At 33.9% G+C, this 24,615-nt stretch overlaps 3 protein-coding genes across 3 annotated transcripts; 1 reads left to right on the top strand and 2 right to left on the bottom strand.

The window, feature by feature from the left end:
* The first annotated feature begins 47 nt into the window (after nt 1-47).
* OCT59_000673 (40S ribosomal protein eS1) lies at nt 48-1,776 on the top strand. Its single transcript, XM_025321624.2, has 7 exons — nt 48-107; nt 232-242; nt 325-368; nt 579-682; nt 762-952; nt 1,042-1,314; nt 1,396-1,776. Exons 1-7 carry the CDS (start codon nt 104-106, stop codon nt 1,540-1,542), a joined length of 774 nt encoding a protein of 257 aa, XP_025168368.1. The 5' UTR covers nt 48-103; the 3' UTR covers nt 1,543-1,776.
* On the bottom strand, nt 1,755-6,105 carry OCT59_000672 (uncharacterized protein). Its single transcript, XM_025333899.2, has 6 exons — nt 5,752-6,105; nt 5,199-5,345; nt 5,051-5,113; nt 4,260-4,977; nt 3,072-4,116; nt 1,755-2,997 (listed from the first exon to the last, which is right to left on the bottom strand). Exons 1-6 carry the CDS (start codon nt 5,987-5,989, stop codon nt 2,146-2,148), a joined length of 3,063 nt encoding a protein of 1,020 aa, XP_025168366.2. The 5' UTR covers nt 5,990-6,105; the 3' UTR covers nt 1,755-2,145.
* Nucleotides 6,106-23,264: 17,159 nt separating this feature from the next.
* On the bottom strand, nt 23,265-24,168 carry OCT59_000671 (uncharacterized protein; the record flags this gene model as incomplete). Its single annotated transcript, XM_066139009.1, has 2 exons — nt 23,265-23,279; nt 23,437-24,168. The coding sequence occupies 2 exons, from the start codon at nt 24,166-24,168 to the stop codon at nt 23,265-23,267; spliced, it is 747 nt and encodes a 248-aa protein (XP_065988449.1).
* Between the last annotated feature and the right edge of the window lie 447 nt (nt 24,169-24,615).

Genomic DNA, 24,615 nt, shown 5'->3' with positions numbered 1-24,615 from the left:
GTGCTTGGTTAATATATAAGATTAAGATTAACAGGTAAAAATTTCCTCCTCTTCCAGCTCTTTAAACACTTTTATATACTCGTATTTGTGTAGAGCTTTCAGCATGGGTTTGTAATTTTACATTTTTATTTTTTTTTTTTAAAAAAAAAAATAAAAAAAAAATAAATAATTTCATTTTTTTTTTGTGGGTTGGACGTAAATTTTTTTTGCTGGTTGGGCGAAATTACTTAGCCGTTGGCAAGGTAGACAATCCATCCATCTTAAATTATTATTTAATGAATGTACATCCAGTTTATTGATAATTTCATTCTTTGAATTGTAAAGAATAAACGACTTAGTAAAGGAAAGAAGGGGTTAAAAAAGAAAATGTAAGTCTGTAGAAAAATTATATCCGAGAATCAACTAATAAAGAAATTATTATTTTAAATTATCATCCCTGATATATCTAAGTTTATTTATTTTTAAATTCAATTATTATGCGTTGATTCCATTTCTCATAATTTTATCAAATTACAAAACCTTCAAAGATTAATTATATTACTAAATCAAAAAAATTATTTTCACAAAAATATTTTTAGCGTTGATCCTTTTACTAGAAAAGATTGGTATGATGTAAAGGCTCCTTCGATTTTTGAAGTTCGTAATATTGGAAAGACCCTTGTTAACCGTACGCAAGGTTTAAGTAAGTAATCAATCAAAAAAAAAATCGAGAGATTGCTTATATCACTTGAAATGAGAACTAATTACTAATTATACTAAAGAAAACGCCAACGACGCCTTAAAGGGTCGTGTGTTCGAAGTCTCTTTAGCAGATTTGAATAAAGATGAAGAACAAGCTTTTCGTAAGATAAAACTTAGAGTTGATGAGGTACAAGGTAAAAACCTGTTAACCAATTTTCATGGTATGGACTTTACCTCCGATAAACTTCGATCTCTGGTCAAGAAATGGCAGGTACGTTTAGGTGTTCTTAATATTTATTTAAATATGAGGATAATTTTAAATAAATTAATACCTAACTTTATTGCGACCTATTGTATTAGTCTCTCATCGAAGCTCACGTTGACGTAAAGACAACAGATGGTTACTTGTTGCGTCTTTTCGCAATTGCTTTTACAAAAAGACGACCCAATCAAGTTCGAAAAACTACTTATGCTCAATCATCTCAAATTCGACAAATTCGAAAAAAAATGTTTGATATTATGACTCAACAAGCGGCTACTTGTGATTTGAAAGAGCTAGTACTGAAATTTGTACCTGAATCAATTGGTCGTGAAATTGAAAAGGCGTGTCAGGGAATTTATCCCCTCCAATTTGTATGTATTGATAAATAAATGGTATTTTATTTTCTTAAAAATAAAAATTTTAACATATTTATTTATGCACGGCAATTTTAGGTATACATTCGTAAAGTTAAAATTCTTAAAAGTCCTAAATTTGATGTACAAAAATTAATGGAATTACATGGAGATAATATTGATACAGGTTCCAAAATGGGAGGTAGTGGAGATTTCAAAGAACCAGAAATTCAAGAATCTGTGTAAAAAAATTTTTTACTTGAAAAAAAGCATACTTATTGCATGATTTAATAAAAAAAAAAATTGGTTTATATACATTTATTATTTCGTAAACATTAATTTGTTTAATTTGTTTAAATTTATCAAGATAATATATTATGACTTAAAAATATACAATAATTACAATAATTTCATTCAAAAATGTAACACTTAAAATTGATTTTTTCAATAAATTTTTTTTTTAAAAAAAGTTCTTTATACAAGTCATTAATAATGACATTTTTTTAATAATTCTCAAATAGAGATAATATAAAATAAAGCATTGGTAATTTTGAATTGTTTTTTTGTGATGAATAGGATGAGATAATTATGTTGAAATTGCTTGATATATAATGAAGGTATTTTTTGAAAAAGAATATCTTTACAAAGAAAAAAAAATAAGCCACTAACAAAATTAACACAGATAAACAATTACCATAATATATATATATATAATATACTGGATAAAAAAAAAATATTCTAAAGAAATGATAACTACATAACCTTTATTACATCTTCAACCATCAATCAATTTATTTGTTCTCAACTCTCACTCTCCTCTTTTATACTCCTCATTTTCATATGAAAAACCTAACTCTGGCTAGTCCAGAATTGTTGTTGATTACGATTAGTAGCCTGATGATGCTGATAATATTGATGATGAGTCTGCGGATGTTGTTGATAATTATTAAAAATCTGAGCCTGTTGTTGCTGTTGACCATAATAATTCGGGTTATTAGGTTGTTGATGTTGCTGCGTTCCAGTCTGTCCAACACCGCCTGCAGATTGTGCACTAACAGACGTTTTATCCTGATATGGCTTATATTGTGTAGGTGGATTTAATTCGGTACTTCCATTATTGTTAGACTTGCCTCCTGTAGAGTTTGAACTTGCAGTACCAGCAGGTTGAGGATTATTACCACCAGTATTACCTAGAAAATTTAGAGGTATACCACTATTATAAGGTTTTTGATAATCAAGAACATTAGGCACAGGATGATGATGGATCTGTGCAGCGGCAACTTCTTCGTAACCTGTATTAGAAGTATGGGAATAATGGTGTGGAGTATTGGGAGTTGTGGGTGTTGTTGGATAACCATATGGAGATGCCCCAGAAACAGAACCGGGTTTGGTCGGATGATTATACATAGGATATATTGATTTATTTACATATGGTTGACCATAACCAGATTGTTGATAAGCAGCTGAAGGAAATTGGTTCAAATAATAATATGGATAATATTGTGGCATTCCAAGGGGATAAGCTTGTTGTGGATTTTGTCCTCCTTGTTGATTTGTTGATTGTTGTGTGCCAGTTGACTGTTGATTATTAGTTTGACTGTTGGTATTATTAGCTGTATCAGAAGTGTATTTATTATCCCGACCTTGATATCCAGTTGATGTAACTGGAGAAGCTTGTCCATATGTTGGATCATAATATCCCTACAATAATAAAAAAATGTATATAATAAGCTAAGAATGTTACAATAAAAAATAATTTTAATATCATCACATACCATTATGCGTTGCGCATCTGGTCCATACATTGTATTATATTCCGGAATAGGTCCGATACCAAACCCGGATAGTTGATTAGGTGGCTGATTAGGAAGATAAGATGCATATGGAGCACTAATTGGCTCTGTTAACCCTAAATGATGTTGTTGATTCAAATAAGATGATTGATCTTGTTGCTGCTTGAAGTAAGAAGGATTAGAAGGATTGAAGTTTTGATTCGGGGCATTCGCGAGCGCCCCAGTTGGAGCACTACTGACCGATGATGGTAATGCTTGAGCAGACGTTGTAGGAAGTCTATTAATAGAATTTGATTGTGAAAGAGTTGAAGATTGTGGTTGAGATGACTGTGGCGGCTGTAATTGTTGTTGCAGTTGTGTAGTTGGCTGTTGCAACTGTTGTGTCGCTTGCTGGGCCACTTGTTGTTGTGACACTTGTTGTAATTGCTGAACCGATTGTTGCGGGATTATTTGTTGTTGCTGTTGAATTGGAGTAGTTTGCGGTTGAGGTGAGGTTTCAACTGATACAGATGATCGTTCTTCAGTCTTAACCTGAGGTACAATTTGCGGTTCAGTCTCTGATGATTCTTCCACATTATTATTATTCGATATGCTTAAACTTCCAAATTGTACACCAACTCTTTCCAAACCCGCGCCTGTATTAGGCATTACAACAGGAGTATCTTGCTTCAATCTACGCGTAGCTGTACTCGTTTTAGCTTTAAGACCCGGAGGAGAAACTTCTTTTGCGCGTGGTGAAACATTTACAACAGGTGTAGATGATGTTACAATGGTAGCGGTTGGCGCTTCAGGAGAAGTAACTTCTCTAGCATATTCTTTCATTTCTTCAGCCTTTGTAGTTATCACCGATGATGTACCTAATGATTCCTGTGGAAGAGCAATGGCTGACTCTAATTTTGGCGCCTGAGGAGATTGTACAGGATTTGGAGATTTCGATATCTGTGGAGACACTGGTTTTACGATTTCAGGATTCTTATGTATAGGTGTGGATAATAATTCAGGTTTCGGTTCGGGTTTTGATTCAGGTCTAACAACCGACATATTAATAATATATGATTAAAAAAAAGATTAATATATAATTATATATATACATATATTTTATATATATATATATTTATATTATAAAAACTACATTGTAAACATTTAATGAAGACATGATCGAAAACACACTTCACAATTTGAGCCCAAGATGCCTTGGGCTTAGGAGGAATTGTCCGTAAACTATTTGAAACTGGTGATTTTGTAGGAGCTACAGATTTCATTACAGTGTTTGGAGATTTTGAAACTTCCTTCACATTTTTACCATTCTTAGTTGTATCAACTCCAAAATCGTCAGAGCCCCAATTATCTTTCGGATTATCTGCAGCCCAACTATCATTTTCTACACCCCAATTATCTTTAGGATGTTCAGTGTCCCAATTATCCTTTGCAACGTTGGAATCTCGATTATGTTTTAGGCTATCAGTAGCTTTGTCTATATCTCGACTTGTCGCAATATTATTATCCGTACTGATATTATTACTTTCTGTTGCATCAGCTGTCCGAACACCTTTAACACTCTGTTGGGTATTATCACCACTCCATCCGTCCGTAGGATTTTCTTTGCTCCGACTACTCTGAGCTTTGTCAATACTATCACTGGCCCAACTACTTTTGGCATTTTCTGCTGGATTTTCAGCTGACCATGAACCACCTTGGGCTGTAATATCGGTAGACCAATCTCCAATAACATTTTCAGTTGTCCAAGTGCTAGTATTATCGTTGCTATCATTGTTGTTATTTCTGGAGCTACTGGTATTATCAGTGCCCCATGCCTTACCGTGGGTGATGTTGTTTGTATCATCGTGATTGGTCCCATTTTGTTGACGTGGAGGTCGAGTATAGCCTCCTATTTCCGGAAAAAAAGAAAAAAGAATTATAATATCAGAAATAAATTATTTAATTTTAAATAAATAACATGCCTGAACCGTTTTCTCTTCTTGACCCTCGAGTACGATCACTATTTCTTCCGCTACGTCCACCCTCTAAACAAAAATAAACAAAATGATATTTCAAAATCGCCTTTGATAAAATATGATATTTTACACATGTTATTTAAAATTTACTTACCACCGCGGGCCCTGCCACGGTCACTATAACCACCTTTCTGATGTCCACGTTGAGCGTTACCAAATTGTTGTCCACTTTGTTTATTCTTACTACTATGTTCTTTCTTAGATTTTCGAGATTTAACCTCACCCCATTTAGAGATGTGGCCTATTAAAAAAAAGGGAATAAAATAAAGAAATCTTAGTTTCAAGTTAAATAAAAAATTCTTTTCGTTGTAATTGAGATCATGCAATATAAAATTTTTTAATTTATCTCTAGTCTATTATTTATTGTTTAAGGAACTATAAATGTCATAAAAAAAATGAATTGCTTCTACATGTCCAGTATCGATCAACTTCTATTATATAACAAATTACGATTAAATAAAAAGCTTATAATACTACTCTCATTCATAATTTCATAATAATTATAGTTTAGGTAAAAAATTAATTATTGTTTTTCTGAAACGCAATCGTTAGAATAATAAGACTATCATGAAAATTCTTGTGCGAATTTAAAATCAAAATAATTCTCTTTGCAGTTATTGTACTTTTGGTAAAAATTAAAGACTAACCTTCCATGATTCGATTAATTGTAACCTCAAGGTCTCCTTGATTTTCTTGCAAGGCAAAGAGCAAATCTGCTTCTGACCATTCAGTAGTTATTTCTTGTAGTTTCGTCAATTCGTTTTTATATTGAGATTTCAGATGCTTTACTTCTTCTGTCTCCGCTACTTCTGTGGCAGCGTGATTATTCTTATGTCCGACTCCTGCCGGATTCGTTCGCTGTGTATCATAGTCGTATGAACCCATTTTTATGTATGATGTGAAATAAAACGGTGAGGGATCTGATGAGGCAGACTTCTTTCTCTTTTTCCTGTTCGGGTTGATATGTTTATTTTATATGAACCAAAAAAATTTTTTGGTCACGTATAAAAGGGGTTCTCATCTGATCATTATAACATCCTTCATTTTGATTTGTCGACGTGTGACAATCAGCCACATCAAGGTCATCTGATGTGATATTAATTAATAAATTTAAATATATATTGTTTCTTGGTAGTTGGTATTATCTGGTTTTTTTATAATAAATATATTTTAGCACTTTCATTATAGACTTTTCAGACTTTTTAAGAATAATTTTAGTAGCATTAATATTTTTGTTTTAATAAAACAATTCTAATAAATAATATAATAAATGTAATTATAATTGAAAATAATATTCAATAAAAAAATTATATTATTTTACCATTAAAATCAATAAAAAAATGCTTTATTACCCTCCTAAAATTTATATTTTATATCATTTTTTTTTAAAAAAAAAAATTATTTCACTTTATATAAATGTTATTTATTTAAAATTATAAAGTATAATATAATAAATAACCAACTTTTCTTATATTTTTGATAATATCTCTTATTTTTATTGTAATCATAATTTACATTTTTTTGTTGAAAATTTACTAATAGGTTAAATTATTCAGGTTAAATCACTTTAGGTTAAAATTAATCTTATATATTATCCTAATTAAATTTCTGATTTTAATTATTTATATAACCTTTATACAATAAATTAGATGATTATAATATAATAATTTAGAATTTATTTGGATTTTACCACTGGTGAATTTTTAATTTTAATCACCATTGGTGAATTTAATAATTTTAAATGTTAATTTCACCATTAGTGATTTTTATGTTTAATTTACCTCTGGTAATTTTTTAATTTTAATTACCACTGGTGATTTTTATTATTTTTAAATTCTAATTTACCACTGGTGATTTTTATCTTAACTTATATTATATAAATTTTACGTAATTATTTTTTTATAGTATTCATTACACCTATGCATATAATAAAAAAATCATATAGGCTAATTTGTCTACCTTTAATTAAAATATTGATTTTATTACATTTTTATTATATAAAATACTATATAATATACAGTAAATTGGAGGTGAGTATTAAAAAACTTTTATTTAATGTTATTATACTATAAGTTGGTAAATATTTCTTTTAAATTAATATAATTCTTAGCACTTACTATATATATTAAAAATTTGTATCTCAACTTTAAACATAAATATCTCCAGATCTAATGATCTAATTGGCAAGCTCTTTTTTCGCTCATATAGACCAGATCAAGGGCTTTCCGAAGAGCCTAAATTTATAAAAAACGGATCAGTGGATCCCAAGATATTTGCATTTAAGCATGTTAAAAAGTTCGTACCTCAACTTTAAACGTAAATATCTCTGGATCTAATGATTCAATCGGTGAGCTCTTTTTTCGCCTATAAAGTCCAGAATAAGGGCTTTCCAACGAGCCTAAAATTATAGAAAACGGATTAGTGAATCTTGATATATTTGCGTCTAAAGATGGTAATACAAATTCCAACATAAAATAATTATTTTTATTGTTTGAAAATATCTATTATGATACTATCTTTTATACATCAGGAAATTTGTTTAGGCGTAATTTAGTGTAATATTTCGAAGGTGGTGTAAAATTTCGAAATATTACACTAAAAACGTAATATTACAAAAGTTTACGCTCTTAAATTTGAATAATTATAGTAATTTAAGAATATCTCGCTATCTACTGATCCAATCAAGATGATCTATAGCTCATTGGAATCAGCTCATCAAGACGGATCGAATGGTAGTAAATTCGCATTTCTACAGTTGATAGAACGCTTTATAGTATGCAGTAAAGTTTTAAATTAATAGAAAGTCATCTATCAAACGTAAAGATACGATTTTACTACCATTCGATTCGTCTTGATGAGCTGATTCCAATGAGCTATAGATCGTCTTAATTGGATCAGTAGATAGCGAGATATTCTTAAATTACTATAATTATTCAAATTTAAGAGCGTAAACTTTTGTAATATTACGTTTTTAGTGTAATATTTCGAAATTTTACACCACCTTCGAAATATTACACTAAATTACGCCTAAACAAATTTCCTGATGTATGATATTTTTATTATACTTTTATAAACATTTATAGCTACTAAGACTATATAAATTTTTATTTTACTTTATATTTTATTAAAATATACTTACTTTTTAATAATATATGTTAAAAATTCCATATATATGAGAAATGGATTTTTTATTAGTGAAATGGGTTTTTTCACAGCTCTTTTACATTTAATAATTTAAGTTTTGCAAATGTAAATTTTTGTTCAACTTATTATTTAGTCAAGTGATCATCAATCAGATAATTTTTTGGTATTACAAAACAATTTTAAGTAACGAAAATTGTGCAAATCAATTCAATAACTCTTTTTAATGCAAAGTAAACAAATCAGCCCATATGTTTTTTGTTAACATATATTTAATAAAGACATGCCAGTTAATGTGATGTTATTTTACAAACTCCTTTGGCAAAAATCATTATATAATAAAAGCAGGTTGTGAAACATTTATAAATTTTTCAGAAGATATCTTTATACCAATAAATTTTTTTAATGAAAGTACTGAAAGTACTGAGTTAGAAAATACTATATCACCTAATAATAACCTTTTAAAAGAATCTATTGAACAACCTATAGAATTACTTATAGAACTACCTATAGAACATCTTAGCGAATATGTTTTATATCACTTTGATGATCATTTGCCGATCACAAGTTTCATTTTATTAAAAAATAATTAAATTATAAAAAAGTGCAAAGCAAAGTAAATGCCTAAATAAGAAAAAAAATAAAATATGGCACCTTTTATTGTTATATAACTTTAAATTAAATAATTTATATAATTTTTAATTTTTATATGCAAAATTATTAATATGTGATAATTTGAAGTTTCATGATAAAAATTGAAAACCAAAGTATACTATTACACAAAATGCAGATCATTTAGTTGATATGTAAAATACTAATTAATATTTTTAAATATTTTATATAATAATATATACTAAAATTTTACAGGCTATTTTATATCCTTTAAAAGTAAGGTTGTGGGCGAAACCCCATAGTAAACATGAAACCTGATAAAACTATATTAAAATATTAATAAAAATTTGGCGAAACTTGATTATAAAAATCATATGAAATGACAAAACTATAATAAACTCCTATAAAAAAATTGACAAAACTGAGGTTTAGACGTTTTGCCAAATTCAAAAACCAGTTTAGCCCGCAACCTTATTTAAAAGTAATTATATATTAAATTATATTAAAATTGAATAGTTATTGAAATACTTTTACTATTAACAACTTTTAAAAATTAGTCAAATTATAAAATTTGTTAAATATTGTAGATATTTAAAATATTATTTTATTATAACATGTAATTTGCAATTAAAATTGTATTTATACAAAAAAAATTAGCAATTATTTATATACATTTTATAAGTTTAATATTGGCTAATTTTTGCTAAAATTGTAAATTTAGATTTACCATAAATTTTATTAAGAAACTTGCTTTTTATTTATTAAGTAAACTGATTCTTCATAGAAAAATACATATATTTATATATTTAAAAGTAATACTTACCTTTCACTAATAAGTAACATCTGGAGGTTGAAACTATAAAAGTTAGCATAACATAAATTTTTTATAAAAGTATTATACAGTCAACTCTCTTTATAGTCACACATTTGGGACAGTCCATATTTGGTGATTATTTTACAAGTGTATTGTATGTTTAGTGGCCACTACTTTCCGCACCTTCTATTGAAGGTTATGGAGGTAGGTCGTTCGTATCCTCACCATCATTGAACCACCAGATGTCATCAAGGCCACCTTTTAACCAAGACAACTTATCCAGCACGTCCATCAATCAGGCATACCCCAGGGACCCGAAGGCCTTTGAATCGGAAGAACACCACCCTACTCGTCCTTTAATCCGTTGTACGATACTGTAATCGGCTACTATTATAAACCCCTCACCACTACTACTGTCACGGAGGACTTTCGTCAGATAACCTTCAAACATCTAGACCCCTTCCATACCACCATATTAGGTAACAGGTCTCACTCAAAGGCCACTACAGCCCGCGATTACCCACCACCGATAGTACAGTTGTAATCCCCAAGTGGTATACACAGTGAAATTCGATAAACCGGATATTCGATAAACCGGATTTGGGCCTAAACCGGACTTTTTTGCTGGAACCAAATCACGTATATTAAAATAGGCTCGATATACCGGAGTTTACTAGTAAAAGCTCGATATTCGCTATAACGGATCAATTTTCTAACCAGCTATAGTAAAAATGATTCGATAAACCGGATCACGTAGCTCGGAACCAATAAAATTTAAGTAACGTGATGCGGTAAATCTTAAATTTGGCCGGAATTATAAAAATCTTAATTCCGGCTGAAGTTAATATTACTTATATATTCAATTAAAATATTTTATATTCATTTTCATGACCTCCTATAACTTAAAACTAGATGAAAAAAATCAAATTATAGTGTATATTAGTTTTATTAGCATGAAAATTTTTTAAAAATTCAATATAATAGATTTTCAATATATCGAAATTTTTTCGCTAAACCGGATATCCCGATAAACCGGATATTTTTAGTGGAACCGATAGATCCGGTTTATCGAATTTCACTGTGTACTTTGTAGTGACCACCTGGACAGTAAGCTTGTAGGTGTTACGGGATCATCATCCTAATTGGTGGGTATCAACCCTGCCAAGGGAATACGCCATGCAAGGCGTCGGAGAGGAATTGAGCCAATCGCCACCAAGCTATCTGTCTGTACACGAACACTTTGGGTGGTCTATGACCTAACAGAAGGTCAAACTACCATTAAGACATTGCACCCTCAGCTTTACCATTTAGGACGACCATCTAGCCATTACTGACCCCAAGCGGTATCATAGAGTGACCACACAGACAGGAAGTCCCCCCTAAGGTATAGTAGTGACCTCAAGGACAGGGGACTGCGCACATGCCGAATGGCCGCAGGGAACGTTAAAAGGACACCATGACCCTTAGTTGAAATGTGCGGCCTAACCGTACACACTAATTCATCACGATGCAGTTCAACTACACTAATCCCTGTACCTTCACGCTATTGGTTATAGCGTCCGCAGTAAAATTCTTTTTATTTCCGTGGTCATGGAAATCGAACCTGCGACCTCACCATACTCAGGCTTAATGAGGGTCTCAGTGACTAACCACTAAGATAGGGTGACCAACTCATATATTTGGTGATTATGAGCAAACAGTCTTATGACTTTATCTTTTATTATAAATTTTTAAACGAAAAGTACAAAACTCAAATCGAACAATATTACAAATAAAATATAGAAAATTAAACATAAAAAATAAAAAGAACTAGCTTCACGATTCATACAAGTAAAGAAATCTAAACAAAATAAAATTAAGTAAAGAAAAACTAAACTATTACAGAAACGCATACCCCAACTTTACCCGAAGGCCAATGTTAGTCAACTATCCAGCATATCCGAAGATCCAATCTGTTACCAAAAAGAAATCCTAAGTAGAGGCTGAACTGTTAAGCGGTGCCAAAAATCCAAATGCGAAATCCAAGATCCCCCATGGATTATGTAAGAGGAAACCCAAGAAACCCAGAAATCCAAGGAAGCTGTCGCCAAGGAAGGTGTCAAAGAATAAGGAGAAACATTTGAGAAAGGACGAATAATAGGAGAAAGTCCAATAGCGGACGATTTCATTTTATTGGTAATGCCTTGAGCTAATTCCCAATGGTGAAAGAAAACGGAACGGCACAACCAAATTTGTACATAGAGATCAAAATGAAATTCATGTAAAGGTGTATCAAAAATAGAACAAATAGTGGATGATGAAAAATATGTTCCAAGAAAACTAGTAAGAGACATCGGTATAAGTCCACGTGCAAATCGCAGACAAGAATTTGAAGGAGGGTTACAGTCCCAACAATCCATAGCCATAAATTTCACAGCGAAATAGTCCGGTAAAGATTTCAAAGGAGTTGCAGAGAGAAATTTTCCAAGACAAACGGTTTTAAGGTCCAGCAGAAGTGTTTTAAAAGTATTAAAAGGACTAAATTCAGGTAAAATATAAGGACAAGTCCATAAGTGGTCTAAAGTCTCAGGAGAGGAGTTGCACTGAGGATAGAGCCAACTCGGATCATAGATATGAGGCTTTTGTTTTTGAAAAGTTGTGAGTGTCAGAAGCATATCCAATAAAATCTTGATACGGAAAGCACAAAATTCAGACCGGCCATTTCGATGGGAGGATTGTAATTGTTTATTATTAAAACAAAATTTGGTACAAGCCCAATCAATATCCGAAAAAGAGGAATTAAGATTGAATCTTGGTAATAAAGCAAGAGTCAAAAGACTCTTGGCGTCAAAAATATCTCCAATGAATTTCCGGATATTCATATCCCCAGGTAAAGAATTAAATTGTAAAATACAAGGAGCTAAAAATGCAGGCGAAATAAAGGAAAGACATGAGTCTGTATGAGCAGCTTTCGCTAAGTCATCAACATGGTTATTCAAAGAATCGTCAGCGTGAGCAGGAACCTTGATTAAAGTAACTTCCAGATTCTTATGTGAAATAATAGCTCGTGCCGAAGACCATAGAAGGTGGTTGAATTCTTTGAGCATTTTAGGAATGAACGGAGCATCCACATACGTAGTCCATAAGGAAATTAATTGAGCACAATCAGTAGCGACAGTGATCTTGGAATACCGAGGCAGGGAGTCCAATCCATGCAATAAGGCAAAAATTTCGGAACGCAATGCAGAGGGAAAGAGTGAAGGAATGGTATTATAATGAGATTCAAGAATAAAACCATCAGAATCGATAGCAGTCCATGCATAAGCCATCGAAGGTGTCGGATGACTAGAAGGAGGAAGGAAGGATCCATCAATATACAGGGTAGACACCGAAGAAGGAAGTTGGATATCAGAAATCCTAGACACTTGGTTAAGCATAGGAGGTAACCGAACTGGAGCAAAAAGATAAAATAGTAAAAGAGATTTGGCATAGCCTAACGAAGCGGAAAGTGAGACCGAACGAGTATCCACATGTATATAAGTATGAGGCTTCGTAAGGTAACGGATAAGACTTGATAAAGGCATATAAGAGAAGCACTTTTCAGAGGGACATCGTTTAAACAATGTTTTGGAAGTAGAGGATCGCAGAATAGCAGAGGCACAACCTTGGCATGCAGTGAATTCTGATAATAAGTCATCGATAGATGACGCAATCCAATGTGAAATAAGAGCTTCATTTCGCGGAGCAGGATAGGTAATGATCACACGGCCAACAAGGAAAGAGTTAGTATCGCGATTAAAAAAAATAGCCCATTGTGGATTGAACAAATAATTTCGACTAATATCTATAGAACAGATAGAAGCTACAGTATAGGAATTAGGTATTCTAAATTGCGGTAAAAGAAAAAAAGAAGAAGAATTAGAAATAACAACTAAATTAAATAAATAAGTAAACCAAGCAGGCACAGATCCTTTGTTCGAAACTCATTTAAGAAAGCGTAAATCTTTCCATGGAAGAAGCCGAGAGCCACACGGAGTAACCAATTGGGCAAGAAAACGAGTACAAAATTTTTTCTGAACATTTTTCATGGAAGTGAATAAGTCTTTTGGTAAAATCGACCAGAGTGGAATTGCCAGACGTAGATCTTTCCTCAGAGGTCGGAACAATAAAGACCACGTGATATTCAAACGAGAAGAGAATAATAAAGAATTAAACAAAGAATGTGTTCGCAAGGAAAATGTATGGGACCATGGTTCCAAGTCAATAGTAGAAGAACAGGCATCACAATCTAGGAAGCTTTGGAGATAAGTAATCATATAATTGGCAAAGGTTTTATATGTAAAGGGTGAGAAAAAATTTTTTGCCATGAAGCTACATGAGATGATAGAAATCGACCAAATGCTTGTTGAATAGAGAACGGCAACAATGTGAAAAGCGCGGAAAGAGGAGTGACTGAGGCTAAACCAGCCTTTTGTCGAATAAGAGAAAGCATTGGAGAAACCATACGATTAATAATGGATTCAGCAAATAATGTGGTTTGTAGGCGAAATTCTAGCCTTGGAAGTAAGACAACGTTATAAAGATAAGCCACATGTTGTGCCAAAAGTTTCTTAGGACTGAGTAAAGCAGCCATGTCTTTGACCATGGAAATACTTTGATCATGAACAAAGCGAGAAGAAGCTGAAAACCAAAACCAGACACCTAAAAAGCGAAAAGACTTGGATAAAGCTAAAGCTTTTAAAGTAAGAGTACAAGTTTGGATTAAAGGAGATGGGAAAAGATCAAACACTATAGTTTGAGAGAATTGTTCAGAAGAAAGAAGGATATATTTAGCTGAATTAGCTTGAGTATTATTTAAAGTATAAAATTCAGCTGTAATGGAAAGGCGATCTTCAATTCCTCGTTTAGATGAAGCAATCAAAGTAGAGTCATCCATAAATGTGATATGTGAAACAGGAAGGTTATGTTGTTCATATTCAATCGGGGAATAATCCAATAAAGCAGAGGATTTCAAAATAAAAGGATTACAAGCTTCTCGATTAAGCGTTGTAAGTAAAGGATCCAAATAAATCACCCATAATAACGGGGAAATAATTTCACCCTGATCAATACCGATTCTAACTCTATATCCGGAAGTATCACCATAATGAGTAATAATTTTGTTATTGCGTCTTGTGAAAAGATTGATAATAAATTTTATCAACAAGGGTGGGATATGTAAACGGATTAAAGCCAACTTGAGCATATTTAAATCAATCGAGTCAAAGGCCTTAGAAATGTCTTGGGAAACAATCCATAACTCTTGGTCATCAGTTTTATCAAAGCGGCGTTGATGAATAATTGCGTCAAGCATTTTGATAGGAATGTCAGTAGATCCACCTGGTAATCCAGCAAAATTACCACCCTGAAGTATTTGGTTATCAGCTAGAATTTTTGAAAGACGAGTTGTAACGATCTTGACCACACATTTCCAAACAGTTTCTAATAAAGTGATAGGTCGTGTATTCTTTAATTGAGCGTCAAATTCATGAGGCTTCGGAATGGGATAAATAAGCGCTTCACGCCAATCTGCAGGAATATCACCATGAATAAGGCAGGCATTGGCTAAAACAAGAGACAAATTGAAAGCTTCTCCAGTTAAATGTTTGAGCATTTCATAAGAAATTTTAGAGGGGCCAGAGGCTTTGTTATTAGGCATAGATTTGCGAATATTTATCCATTCATCATCCAAAATAGGAGACATGACCGAGGTGTATAAAGACGAGTCGATGTCAGAAATAGGAGTATATGCTCTTTGCCAGCGTGGAGGAAATTTATCAATAGAAGAATGCTGAACCAATGGAGGAGTAACAACCGATTGGAAGTGTTTGATAGCAGCTTGTTTGATGTCTGAAGGTTCAGTAAGTAAAGTAGGTTTGGAGTCAATTACAACCAAAACTCTATCAAGAACGATAGAGCGATGTTCCACTGACAGAGCTTAAGAGATAAAAGAACCCGGCGACGTAGAGAAATGTTCATCTCTAAGAGCAGTATAAAATTCAATGGAATCCACACGATGTTGATGAAATTGCGTGGAAAGATAAGCAGAGACCAAAGCTTTTTGTGAACGCAAAAATTTGACAAAAGCAGGAAGTGGTGTTGTACTATAAGTAGGTATAGTATAATCTATTAAAAGGAATTTCAAAAGAGTTAATTGTGTAGGTAAAGAATTGATCATTTGTGAAATTTGAGCGGGGCGAGTAGTCTGAGATGTGGTCAATTTAAACAATAATCTATCCAAGAATTTGTTGATAGCAATAAGCATCGTAAGTTCCAGAGAATATTTATGGTGATAAGTATTGGATACATGTTGAAATGGAAGAGAATCAATGGCACCACCAAGAATAGAGCGTTTAAGAGCGTACCAAAGTTTGTCTAATGAAAGAGCTGAAAGTGAAGATACAGAAGGATGGTGTGTGACCAAGTACAACTCAAGACGTGAGTTTACTTCATTAGAAAATGTGTCCCACGTGTCTTCTTTTAAATTCTTATAGAGAAAAATGGTGCGTTGTTCGCTTTTCTGTTTTAGTCTAGCTTTGGCTAAAGTAGCGAAACAAGAATTAAAGTCGAAGGCCGTTATGAGTACACGGTGGTCAGTAAATTGGTTATCATTCAACTTAGGACTAGATTCAACATGAGAGAAAAGACTGGGAGCAAGAAAGCCAGGGGATGACCAAATATAATCAAGTCTAGAAGAACCATTCTGATGATAAAAGGTAGGACTAGGACCTGAAATTGAAGAAATATAAGATTGATGATCCGTAAAATATCGAGAAGAAAGTGATCGTAAAATTTTCAAATAATGTTGAGGGAGATATGAATGTGAAATTTCATCTGCATTAAAATCACCAAGGATGACTACGTGATAGTTATTAGAGCGGGCTTTATCAAGCCATAAATTAAGTTGGGCAAAAATAGCATCACGTTCTTTATAATGAACAGAATGATAGGGAGGAATATAAACAGAAATGATAGAAATTTTTGTTTGATGAAAAAAAAGATCTAATTTTAAAAGGCGACCTTTCCAAGGATCAATTTTCTGAACATGTTTATGTAAGGGATGGCGAAGTAAAAGACCAACACCATCATGAGGTCGTGAATTAGAAGGGAAAGGAGCCCAATAGGACTTAAAATTATGTTGGGCATGTTCATTTTGATAAATAAATTTAGCACTAGAAGAAGTAAGACGAGTATCATTTAAAGATAAAATGCCAAAAGAAGAATGGAGAAAATAATTTAACAAATGCAACTGACAAACAGGGGAGCACAGACCATTAACATTGATTTGTCCAAAATTAATAAGAGGGGAAAAGGAAGAAGGAGAGTTATTAGGACTATTAATATTAAGTAGCGCACTATCAGGGGGGTGAGATCCCTGTGAACCACCCGATATAAATTGGTGTTCAATCATTGGAAGGGGAGGGTTTTTGAGGGAGAGAAGGAGTCCAATTTTTCCATAATCGAACCAAGTTGGGCAGAAAGATTCTTTTGTGTATTGGTGACATTAGAAATCTCCAATTGCAAACGGGAAGTATTAGCATCGGGAGCAATAATAGTAGGTCGGGAGTTAGGCAACGGGACATGTCTTCTTGATAAGACGGAGTTAGGATCCAGAGCTGAGAAAGAAGCATCAGGAGAAGTATCCATGAGAGAAGGGGAAGTATGGAGAGGAAGATTGAATCCAGAATTCGTGTCATGGGGTGGGGCATCATCCCATCCATTATCATAAGAATGATTTTGATTTTCATGATCATCACGAGGCAGATACAAATCAGAGTCACCAGGGTTGTCATAATTCATCATTGATTCAAGCTCAGATAGCCTATACTCATGGGACGTGATAGTATCATTCATCCAAGAGACAGTTTCCTCTAGAGTATGTAGGGTGTTAACGATCTCTTTGATCTGCACCTTTAAATCATCAATAATATGTTGAGGAAGTGTATGGGCAGGATTGTCAGATGGAGAAGTAGGTGGTGTATAACTGACAGAATGAGGTTTATATGGAGGTTGAGTAGAACCGGAAGAATTTTCATTGTTCCTGTGATTATTAGTATTATTGTTGGTCCGGTTGTTACTTCGAGAAGTATTGGGACGAGAAGTGTTAGTATTATTGTTATTGTTGTTGGAGCGGGATGAAGAGGAATTATTATTGCGGGATCTAGAATTGGATCGCGATCTTGAACGGGAATTGGAATTTTTACGTGATTGGCGTGAATCCTGATGACCACGTCTAGAGCCAGCATTGAAGCGAGAATAAAGTTTATTAAGGCGATCATCCACTTTCCGTGTGGTATGAGGATTACATACAGAGGGAGAACAACCAGGACGCCCACAAACCTGGCATAAAGTTTGTGCTTCATTGGGAGGGTGCCATGTTAATCCTTTGCCGCGGAAAGCCACGGTCATTTCTTTGGCAGCTTCAAGAGATTCAAATGAAGAGAAATTCAAATATACATAGGGTTTAGGCTTGTAGGAACTGATAGATAGAGGAACGTTAAGGGCCTTAGCGTTAACTTGAGTAGCAATTTCCAACAGGTCAGCTTCTTTAATATTCTTTGGGATGCCGGCGAGGATAGCAACATGTTCTCTGCGGCTATCGCGTTGGGATTTCGAAAAAGATGCCAGACAGACACGTAAAGAATTACCAAGGCAAATGATCGTCCAAATATCATTAAATTGGGTAACTGCATCTGCGGAGGAAAACTGGATATGTCCATTATAGTAATATTTCCTAGGAGTAAGTTTGCACTTGATTACAGTGCCATATCGGGAAAATGCCTGACGGACTTGAGTCTCGGTTAGGAAAAGTGGGATATCAGTGACGAACAAAGACTTCATTTCATCACTGAGCTTGGCGTCTGCAGGAGAATAATGACTGAAGGCCAAATCAAGGAGATCGGCACGTGGGGAGGTGATACAATCGGTATAATCATCATGATTATTGAAGAAGATAAGGATTTTCTTGTTATCAGCTGATCCTTCACATCGTGCGCGAGCACCATAAGAAGAATAACAGGAGAGCGAACAATCCACTTCGTCACACATGGAGCAGTTGGTGGTGAATTTAGCTTTGAACGCGTCAGGCGTGTCGTGTAAGTAGGCCACAGCATGATAACGAGAAGGTGCGGATTTGATAGCAGCAGCATTCCCATCAGGAGATGGTCGTCGTTCTGGGATATCAAAGACGACAGCTTTGCCTTTATTACTGGTGTTAGAGGGAGCATGGATAGAAGCATCAACAGTTTCAACAGGAGTGGTAGTATTTTGAGGAGGTGTAATCACATGGACTTTGTTGACAGGAAGACCAGAAGGAACGGTAGAAATAAGGTTGGGAGCAGGAGCAGAGGGCGAAGTTATATCAACATTCATAGCGTCCTCGAGACAGTACGCGAACGTTTATTTGGTACGCCGGCGGTATTAGGTGGGAAATGAAAGGTAAAGGGGTCGGTCCTGGAAGGGAAGGGAAGCAGAGATAACAGGACGCGGTGGCGGCAGAATATCTGGGTTAATAACAAAAGGAGCTGGAGGTGTAGTCATAGTATAAAGCTCAGTAAAGAGGAAAGCAACTGTGGAAATATTAGTATTATGAACGAGCACTTAGAAATTTTCGAACGAAAATTTCAAAAATTAATTTTATTAGTATTTTCAAAAATTCAGGAAAGAGTTGCAATGATCCTCATATTTGGTGATTATTTTACAAGTGTTTTGTAAGTTTAGTGGCCACTACTTTCCGCACCCTCTATTGAAGGCTATGGAGGTAGGTCGTTCATTGCATCATCCTCACTAAGCCATGATGTAACCATCCCCGCCACCTTTTTAACAGGGACAATTCAACACCACAACCGAAACGCAAGGACTTATCCCAGGGACCCGAAGGCCTTCGAATCTGCCGAACACCACCCTACTCGTCCTTTAATCTGTTGTACGATACTGTAACGGCTACTATTATAACCCCTCACCACTACTACGTCACGAAGGACTTTCGTCGATAACCTTCAAACATCTAGACCCCTTCCATACCACCATATTAGGTAACAGGTCTCACTCAAAGCGCCACTACAGCCCGCGATTACCCACCACCGATAGTACAGTTGTAATCCCCAAGTGGTATACTTTGTAGTGACCACCTGGACAGTAAGCTTGTAGGTGTTACCCAGGATCAATATTTGGTGATTATAAAGAGATGTGACTATATAAAAAATTTCTTATATTTGCATATCATAATTCCGGCCAAAAATTAACATAATTTTAGCCAAAATTATACTTAAAACTTTATTGTATCGTAACTTCACCAATATTAATCGTAGAGAGATGATCTTACCGCCATTCGATTCGTCTTGATGAGACGGTTCTAATGGTATAAAATACGTCGAAATCCAATCACTAAATTAATTTCCGAAATTAAAAAATATTAAATGGTTTTTAAGTAATAACTCCATCAATATTGATCACAGATCACAGAAAGATGAACTTACCACCATTCGATTTGTCTCGATGAGGCGATTCCAACGAGCTATAAATCGTCTTTTTACAATCACTAGGTACCGAGAAATCTAGCAAAATGTTAAATGGCGCAGTAAACGTAAATCAAAAAATATTATAATGCCGATGTTTAACATTTTGTTGAATAACTCGTCAGCCAGTAATCGGAAAAGGATAAAACTTATAATGGCCCGATGGGGGATGTCTTCTATAGTGGTGCTGTTACCTGAAAAATTAAGTACTCGGTATAATGGTTGCCCATTGAAGATGATAGGACACAGACCCAAGATTAGTCTCATAAGAGTGAATGGTGGTCGGACGTAAACATTAGCAAAGGAAAAGGATAAAACTAGAGTTGGTCACCCTATCTCGGTGGTTAATCACTGAGACCCTTATTAAGCCTGAGTATGGTGAGGTCGCAGATTCGATTCCCATGACCACGGAAATAAAAAGAATTTTACTGCGGACGCTACAACCAATAGCGTGAAGGTACAGGGATTAGTGTAGTTGGACTGCATCATGGTGAATTAGTGTGTACGGTTAGGCTGCACATTTCAACTAAGGGTCATGGTGTCCTTCTAACGTTCCCTATGAGGCCATTGGTATGTGCGCAGTCCTGTCCTTGAGGTTACTACTATACCTTGGGGGGACTTCCTGTTTAGGTGGTCACTCCACGATACCACTTGGGGTCAGTAATGGCTAGATGGTCGTCCTAGATGGTAAAGCTGAGGGTGCAATGTCTTAATGGTAGTTTGACCTTCTGTTAGGTCTTAGACCAACCAAGGTGTTCGTGCACAGAACAGGTAGCATGGTTAGGGGCGTGCCAGAAATCAGCTGATTTGATAGGGGGTGGGGGGTTCAGTCTGCGGATCAGGTCTTTAATCACGTGACATGCTTTTTATTGGTTAATTTCTTACATATAATAATTTAAGGTCGACTGCCGAAATTAGGTTCTTTTTTGTAAGGTTTCCGGACGAAAAACAGGCCAGACTTTTTGAAATTGAGGTAAAAAGTTTTTTCGATATATTTTTTATTTTTTTTTTAATAAATTTAACATTTATTTTATTTTTCTTTTTTGTAGGGTTTCCGAATGAAAAATAGGACTGGACTTCTGGAATTGAGAAAGGAAAGTCCGAAGGAGAGGTTTTTCGTTTTTGATTTTTTTTTTAAAAAGAATGCAACTACGTAACTAATATATATTTTTCTTTTTTTGTAGGATTTCCAGACAAGAAACGTGACTGGACTTTTGAATTGAGGTAGAGAGGTTTTTTTCGTTATTTTATAATTTTGTTTTTTTTAGGAAATTTAATTTATTTTTTCATTCTTTTTTATAGGGATTCCGGACGAACAGCATGACCGGAGTCACTGAACTTCTGGATTTTGGTAAGGAGAGACCGGGAGAGGAGTTTTTTCGTTGTTTCCTTTAAAAACGAATATACTAACATTTCTATTTTTCTTTTTGTAGGGTTGTTGGAGGTTGGTGTACGAAAATACAGGTAAATGAAGGTTGGGAGATAATGTTGATTAATTTTTTCCAAAAAAGGCTTTCTTACGTTCTCTTTTTTTTAGGAACAGTTTAGTTTCGGACTGAAACTCTATAGCCAGAAATCAGAAATTAGTTAGTTAATTAGTTTCACTGCGGCAAATTGATTTACATTTTATATAGTTCGGCAAATTTTTTCTTTATTCAGTTTTATGTTGTATTATGTATCACAAATTCACTGAAAATAAAAAAAAAATTATATCTTATAAACATTAAAAACAATACCATTTATTCTTCGTCTGACTGAACTGCACAAAAATCTTGTACTGTTTCTTGCCACGGAACTCTTTGAAATATGTCTTCCGCTTCATTAAAGTTTGTATTTACAATAAATACACATTCCATTTCTGTTTCGTTATTTTGTTTCTGGACTCGTTTTGATTTCCTGGCAGTTTGTTTTAAAGAATGTATATTTCGTTTGTATTCAGATATATATTTAAGAGTTGGAAAATATTTGCCGCATATATTACAACATAAGCGTTAATATAATTCCTGTGAAATTGAAGGACAATAACGATCATACTCTTGAATTTTAAGCTTATCATAATAATCAAGAGCATGAATTGAGTTAATGAAATGACCATCTCTTCCTTTTATGATTGAAGGAAGAAATCCATTATTTTCGTCCAAAAGGGTTGCTACATCTGGCGCTCTGTACTCGTAACAACATTCTCGGTCTTTGCATTTTTTTATATCTAATGAGTAACGACACATCTGTGCATGACGTTCTATCCAGTTCCATAATATTGGAGGCTCATTATCAAACGGGTTTTTTTCCTGATTGATATATTTAACCGTAACAGGTTTTCCATGTATGTCATCTCTTTCCCATATATCACAAAGCCTTTTACCTGAATATTCAAAATTTTTTCGTGCTAATTCTTCATCCACTACATTTCCTTGACTATTTAGATGTGATCCAAATTCTCCTATCGGTAAAGTAATACCAGCAAGTTTTGCAGATAAAGATGCCATGCTTCGTTCTACTGGATTATATGCACTTTGACCTGGAGCATGAGTGCGAATAGTTAAATAATCTAAGTCAAGGGTATGAAAAAGGTGAGCATATTGAATGATATTTTTCATATGCTTTGGATTTTCATCTGGCCCACCATCAACAAGAAGAATTAAAATTGGTTTAACTTCATTTTCTTTTTTTAAAGTTGCAGAAAATTTTTCATTAGAAATAATATTTTTTAAATCAACCATATGAGTTGCAGATGACGTTCCAATAAAATATTCTGGTCTAATGAAAATAGAGAGCTGCCCAGTTCGAAGAGTATCACTTGAATCAGCTGGATTAATTATTAGATAAACAGATGGTATTAATTTCATCTTTGAACCCATCGGAAAATCATGATCCTCAACAGTTACTGGTTCATTTGTTGTTTGAATTGCTTTAAATGTGCGTCCAACTGCAGGTATTCCCAATCCAATTTTTGCCTTATCATCCTGAGAAATAATAATTGTTTCATCTGCAAAAACTTCAGCAAATGTTCTTGCAGCTTTAACAGAAGCTAGACAATAATGCTCATCAATATGAGTTTTCATTTCTGTTCGTGCTACAGAGGCAAGGCCTACTTTTGTTGGATGATGATGACGACGTGCAGCAAAAGTGTTCTGATGGCGAGGTTGAAGATAAGTTGACAAGCATTGGCGAGATAAATAGGTATTATATTTTTCTTCTAAAGTTTCACGTAAATGTTTTATTGTTCTTACTTTAATAACTACTTTTCTACGTTTAGCATGAGCAGCTCCAAATTCAATACTATCATGTATTTTATCCCATAGTTCTGGGTCTTTCATAGCTGCAGATGGCCTTCCTGGAGTATCATATCTTTCTACAATTCCCTCTTCAAAAAGTTTGTCCTTTTTTGCTGCTAGCTTTGCTTGTGCATCAGCATGACGTTTTAATTTGTTTAACCGTGCATTTTGTTCTGATACAACTTTCTGTTCTTCAATTAATTTAGATGATAACATAACTTTCATTGAATCGTCTGATGCAATCTCCATCATTTGTTCACACTCAGATATTTTTTTCATAGCTGAATTAATTTTTACAGCTGCATCATATTGCGATTTGGCATTTTTTGGTAAAGATGTAATGTCAATATATTCTTTATATTGCTTTGAGGTTGAAGGTGTAGGAGTATGATGAGAACTAGGCGTTGCATTACGTGATATAAGAATTTGTTGATGAGAACGAACAGTGGTAGGTATAGTTTCATAATATTCACAAATTTTACTTTCAATAAAAACATTATCATGTTTTTTAACATCTTTCCATTCACTTGCACATTCTTGGGATAATTTTTCACGATTTAATTTAGGATCACATAGCGTTGCTTGCTTGTAATATGCATATGCATTACAAAATTCTTGGTATTTATTTTGTGGTTGTTTATAAAAAAACGTTTTACTAAAATTTGGTGCTTTTAAAAAACTTTGCATGATTTATTTTTTTTTTTTTATGTATTTATACTTTATTTGAAAATAGATAGTAAAGATTTTTTATTTATCATTAAAATTTTTTTTAAACAATGTAAAATCAATATCTATTATTAAATTTTTCAACCAATGATCGGATAGTCAGATGTAAAGCGAAATTATAATCTTATATATAAAATGTTTTAGCCAATCAAAATGATCGATTAAATGATCAGGTGGGGGTGGGAGGGTTAGCCTTACTAATTGAGTGAAATCAGCTGATTTCTGGCACGCCCCTTATGGGGTTCGATTCCCCACTTCTTGGGTCCTGGTTGGTGATCCCTGGTGGTTGATACCCACCATAAGGGGTGATCCTGGACAGAAGCCTGCTACTTCTATCCGAGTGGTCACTACAAAGTATACCACTTGGGGTAAACAACTGTACTATCGGTGCTAGGTAATCGCGGGCTG

Source organism: Rhizophagus irregularis, chromosome 1, assembly GCF_026210795.1.
Source record: "Rhizophagus irregularis chromosome 1, complete sequence".
Classification (NCBI taxonomy): domain Eukaryota; kingdom Fungi; phylum Glomeromycota; class Glomeromycetes; order Glomerales; family Glomeraceae; genus Rhizophagus; species Rhizophagus irregularis.
The sequence above is the reverse complement of the archived record's forward strand: the minus strand, read 5'-3'. Positions and strand labels throughout refer to the sequence as shown.